Raw genomic sequence first — 6,000 nt, 5'->3', positions numbered from 1 at the left:
TGTGGCTAGCATGACCAGTTTCAAGGGAATTCACTGGGAAACAATGTATCACACTGAGTAAGAGCCTGAGTATGGAGTCTCACTGATTTAAACTAGGGTCCCACAGTGGCCAGCTCTTTGCTCTGGGCTGGAAGTCACAAGACTGTCATGAAGATTAAATGTGAGGAAAACACAGCAGTACAGGGACTAAAACAGAGTAGGTATTCAATAAATGCTATGCACTTTTTTTTTTTTTTTGTCTTTTTGAAACAACGTCTTGCTATGTGATTCAGGCTGGCCTTGGGCTTCCTTTGTAGCTCAGGCTGATCACAAACAATCTTCCTACCTCAGCCTCCTGAGTGCTGGGATTACAGGAGTGTGCTACCACGCCAGGCCTTTATATGCTATTTTTAAAAAAGAAAACCTTTTTTGTTTTTTTTCATTAAGTGGCAAGCATTACAGTAAATTCTGGTGATTCAAAGATCAAAAATATCTCTGATTTAACATTACACACAATGTATACATGTACTGAATATTACCCAGTATCTTATTGATATGTATAATTGTTTTATCAGTTAAAACATTAATCATTCGATCCTTTAGGAGAGTTAAACTAAAAAAAAAAAAAAAAACTAAACGCTAATTTTTTTTTTGTACCAAGAATCAAACTTAAGACCTCGCACTTAACCAGTTAAGTGCTTGAGCCACTTAAGCTAAATTCCTGACCCAACACTGATTTTTTTGTTTGACACAGGATCTTTCTATATAGTTCAGGCTGGCCTTGAACTCACTATGAAGCTGAGGCAATTCTCAAACTCACACCAATCCTCCTGCCTCAGCTTCCTAGTGCTGGAATGTGTGTGCCACGATGTCTGGCTCTAAAAACTACATCAACTAGATCTTAAGGGCCAATTAAAAACTTATTTTATTAAACATCAAAACTTTATGAAAGACTTATTTGCATATTTAGCAAGAAACAATAATAATATTAACAAACTGCTTTCCACCCTCACGGTGTCAAATAAATTCAACATTCAAGTTATACGTTTTAAAACCATTTTATTGAACTATTTTTAATATCACTTTAGATGATAGCAGCTGCCCCAAACTGAAACAAAGCCATCAAGAATGTTATTCAACATCCTTAATGTAATCCAGTATGTTTTTGTACTTGGAATATAAATTTTTGACATTACATAATCAAGCAAATAGTGGTGCATACTGTATTATTCAAAAAGACTTTATGCATTTCTCATTAAAAAATCATTTTGCAAGTGGCTTCAGCTTTATCAACAATCTCATTGACAGATTCCACACTTCATGCTTTCAAAATGAAAAGTGGCCTAAAACTAACTTTAAGTCTTTTTTATTTACTGACATTAATGAATACTATTCAGGGGTATAGGAATTGAAGTTTAACATTTTACAATATAAGTGGCAATAAGTTACTAATATTTGCTAACAAATTTCACTCAATCTAAATACATCCATGATACATTCAAAAGAAATTTTGTATATTTTAATATGCTATTTTATATGCTGCAGTGCAAAAAAAGTGACACACTAATATTTCCTGAGCTTTAGGAAATTAACAATTCTCTAACTACTATGCTAAATTTAAAATAGGCTCCTTGTTATACTAAGCCATGTCAAAACTATACAATTAAATTAGATTTCTGGAGAACTGAAAAGATTGATTAGTTATGTATGTTAGGGTAATGAAAAAGTTTTTTGAAAGTGAAAGTATGTACAAGACTACAAAGGATATTACGGATCTGCATGTAGTACAAAGATCAAAGATAACCTACTGATTTACCAATTGATCACAACTGTCCCTTCTCTTTCAAAAAATATTACACCAAAAAAGACTTTATGATAAGCTATTTAGCATTAAATATACCAACTTTTAGTATATTACATATTTTAACATATTCTTCCATAATGCCCAGTAAGAAGTAATAAATGTGGTAAAAGATGAAAAGTCAAGAAAATAAACATGCTTTAAGGAATGTTGTTGCATGGATATTTGTCAAAAGAAGTGAAAATGATTTCTCTTTAATACTCTCTACAGCCTCAAAATTATAAAGATCGAGTTTCTACTTCAATTTTTTCTTCTCCTTGTAGAGTATCAGGATCAACATGAACAACCGGAGGTCGCAGGATAACTTCAGGCCCTCCACCATATATAGACTGTAGGAAATTCCATGTTTCTTCAGAAATTTGACCAGAATCTGCTCCTAAAATTATGCGTATGTACAAAAAACAATGTTTATAAGCCTACATATTCAAAGTGCAGAAGCTTCATAATGAACCTATCAGCATGAGTTCTCCACGGGTGGCTGAGACCTTCTGAAACACTGTAGATTACCAGTTGGTAGCATTATAAGCTGCCAGGAATAGTCTTTTTTTTTTTTTTTTTTTTTGTACCGGGGATCGAATTCATGACCTTGTGCTTGCCAGGCAGGCACTTATGCCACTCAGCTAAAACCCCAGCCCAGGAATGGTCTTTCTTAAAAAGTTTGGTTTTATTTTTTGGGACAAAGTATCACTGTGTAGTCCTGGTTGGCCTTGAACTCCCTGTGTAGCCCAGGGTAGCCTGGAACCCACGGTGATCCTCCTGCTTCATACTTAAAAAGCTGACATTTTTTTTCCCTAGCTCCTATCAACAACCTTAAAACTTTTCCTCAGACTGAAAAATTACACACTAGCTGTGTTCCACTATTTGACATAAGGTGAGCATGAACTTCTCCCTCCCTTCCTTTCTGTCTTTCCTTCTTTCCTACTGCTGAGGACCAGACCTAGGGTATTGCACATGCTAGACAAACACTCTACTACTGAGCTACATCCCAGCCCAAATTACACTCTTGAGCTAGATAAGAAAGTATTGAGATGGCTGGTGGTTGTATGTTCCTAATGGTGAGAAATCACTAGTGAGCAGAAGTTTTAATATTAGACAACCTTACCTTGCCTGAGTAGCACGTTGCCACATTTAGTGACTGCAATTTTAGTGTTGTCAATAGGACCTGGAGGATCTGAGTTTAAAAAGAAAGCCAAATTAACAAAATGCACTGTTTAAGTAAATGTACCAAAGAACTACGTAATTTTGGGCCTGAAATAATTGAGAGCTATAACCAAATAACCAGGTTATCAACCAAATTATTATAGCCTATTGTTTTTTTTCTTCTCTCCTCTCCTCTTCTTTTCTTTTCTTTACAGTGCTACAGATCAAACCCATGTCCTTGTACATGGTAGGCAGGCACTCAATACTGAGCTACACCCCCAGCCCTAGACTGCAGGGATGCGAACCTTCCGGAGCTTTCAGTGATAACAAACAGTCCACTACAGCCTTCGTGCCCTATGTTTGCCATCACTGCTCTAATGTATTCTTAATGTCTTCTCCATCATGTCTCCCTTTTTGGGTATAATCTGTCCCAAAACAGAGTCAGGAACAGAGGTTAGAGACTCCCTGAGTCTCATTCCAAATGTAATAAAACTTATTTTCTCAGTTATATATTTAGGAACTACAAATTAATATGCACCTTTAATGCTATAAAAGAATAATCTGTTAGTCAAAAAATTATGTAGTTTTTAATTTCAGATTTTCATTAAAGTACGTTTAAAAAAGTGAGGAATTATGAAATATTAAATTTAAAAAGGCTTTGTTTTGCCCTTGAATACAAAAGTACAGTGCCTGTTCACCCTGTCAAATGTTCAAAACAGGCACAAAGGATCTGTGATCCATTATGGAATGATATGTGCATATCTATATAGTAGTTTTCTTTTTGCAGAACATTTGCTTTTTTAAAAATCAAAGGTTTAAATTATACACATGGCACTGCAACTTTCTTTTATATATCAGTACATCTAATTTTCATATTAAGTATTATCATATAAAATATTTTTTTTGATTTTTTTTTTTAATCAGTACCGGGGATTGAACTCACAACTGCCTGCTTGCAACATGTAAAATATTTTAAAAGTCCACAAAGTATTCCATCATACTGGATAAACCTAATTTAATCATCCTCCTACTGCTGTTTGTATTTTAAATTTTTCAGTAGTTTCATCACAGACTAATTTTATTCAGTTCCTTTATTCCCACTATGAAAATGCTATAATTTTTTTTTTTGTCTTTTTCTATTTTATTGGTACCGGGGATCGAACTCACGACCACCTGCTTGCAAGGCAGATGCTTATGCCGCTGAGCTAAATCCCCAGCCCCCGAATATGCTATAATTTATGAAACAGTTTACAAAAAATTAAAAATATTAGAATATAACTACACTATAAGAATATAAAGTAGACTAGAATCTTAGATCAGAGATCTTTTTCCTTGTTTACTGGTATAATCCTAAGTACACAGAGATACTCAAAAAATATTTATCAAATGAATAAACAAAAAATTTGCAAAGACCTTCACTTTTCAGTTAACCACTTACCTCCATCTTTACCCTTCACAAAACTCTCCCATTCTCTAAACCACTGCATGCTGATGCAATAAAAAGTAGCTGGAGAGTCCTCCTCTTGGAATGCTCTGTTGAGCTACAGAGAGAAAAAAACCAATTACCTAATATTTAGAACTCGTTTTGTAGCAGAATGATACAATCACTTTACTTAAGCATTTGAGTTCTTTTGTTTTGTTTTGGCTTGGTTTTTGGTTTTCTGGGACAACAGTCTCATCACACAGTGACCTTAGACTAACCATGTAGCACAAGCTGGTCTTAAACTCACAGCAATCCTTTCATGTCAGCCTTCCCAGTGCTGGGATTACAGGATGCACACCACTCACTGCTAAGCATCTGGTTACTTCCCATATACAGAGAATATGGTACTATAATAGAATGTATGCTGGTGTCAGCTAACTAATCTTAGTATAAGGATATGTGGTAACAGCTATTAATAAACAATTCTTACTTATATCTCAAAATTTAACAAGCACAACCAGGTGTATGGTGCACACCTATAATGACAGCACTCAGGAGGCTCAGGCAAAAGGATCACAGTAAACTTGAGGCCAGGCTGAACTGCACAGTAAGATTCTCTCGAAAACAAAAACAAGTGGGAGGGCTGGGGATTTAGCTCAGCGGCATAAGCACTTGCCTCGCAAGCAGGCAGTCGTGAGTTTTATCCCCGGTACTGATTAAAAAAAAAGAAGAAAGTGGGGATGGTAGCACACACCTGTAGTTTCAGCATTAGGGAGACTGAGGCTAGAGCATTACTGTACATTTAAGACAGTGTCTGGGCCACATTGAGTTCAAGGTCAGCCTGAACTATAGCAAGACTCTGCTGAGAGACAGAGACAGATAGACCAACCCAGAGACAAAGAGAGAGATACATAGAGAGAGATAGAGAGAAGTATAAAAGAGAAAAAAAAAAAAGAAAAAAATTTTAAAAAAAGAAAAAAGAAAAATTTAACAAGCACATACAAAAAGATATTTTAAAAAAGACTGGATAAGGGAAGGGCACAGCAGTCTTTTAAATAGTAACTAATCCATACATTTATAAAAAATCTAAATATAGCGGGGATTTAGCCAATGGCATAAACACATGCAAGCCAAGGTCATGAGTTCTCGATCCTTAGTACAAAAAGAAAATCTAAATAAATATAAATGTTCTGTATCCATTATCTAGATAAATCTTACTTCAATTAAAATACTGTAAACAAGTCTGCTATACCCAACCCCTGCCCACGTGTCACCACACAGGCAGTATTCATAGAAGTGCAGGTAAATTCTCCACAATGGCAGCACAAATTCTAACATTGTTTTGCACCTTTCCCCGGCCCCAAGGCTAAGGAAAAGGATGCTAACTACATACAAGCTACCAAAAATACAGCTTTTCAAATGAATGACCTAATGGTAGATATGAGAACACTGTAATGTCAGTTTTTGTTAACTCAGGGCTACCTAGATTCTCAAACTTCTGGATGTTGGTTATTTAATGTGTTTTCAATCAATTTCATTTTTGCTTAAGTTACCCAGTCTGACTTCTGCTGGCAACTAAAGAAATCTCACCAATAGA

At 35.4% G+C, this 6,000-nt stretch overlaps 1 protein-coding gene across 3 annotated transcripts in view; it reads right to left on the bottom strand.

The window, feature by feature from the left end:
• Positions 1 to 1,018: 1,018 nt before the first annotated feature.
• Usp33 (ubiquitin specific peptidase 33) overlaps positions 1,019 to 6,000 on the bottom strand; it is a 60,240-nt gene continuing 55,258 nt past the window's right edge. For all 3 annotated transcript variants that reach the window (XM_063257994.1, XM_063257996.1, XM_063258003.1), the window contains 3 exons: positions 4,419 to 4,521; positions 2,943 to 3,011; positions 1,019 to 2,216 (listed from right to left, as the gene is read on the bottom strand). In XM_063257994.1, the coding sequence (XP_063114064.1) occupies positions 2,059 to 2,216; positions 2,943 to 3,011; positions 4,419 to 4,521 (330 nt within the window). In that variant the 3' untranslated portion in view covers positions 1,019 to 2,058. The remainder of the gene's footprint in view (positions 2,217 to 2,942; positions 3,012 to 4,418; positions 4,522 to 6,000) is intronic.

This window comes from Cavia porcellus, unplaced genomic scaffold (assembly GCF_034190915.1).
Source record: "Cavia porcellus strain 051 isolate PalLab524CR breed Dunkin Hartley unplaced genomic scaffold, mCavPor4.1 scaffold_1, whole genome shotgun sequence".
NCBI lineage: Eukaryota > Metazoa > Chordata > Mammalia > Rodentia > Caviidae > Cavia > Cavia porcellus.
The sequence above is the reverse complement of the archived record's forward strand: the minus strand, read 5'-3'. Positions and strand labels throughout refer to the sequence as shown.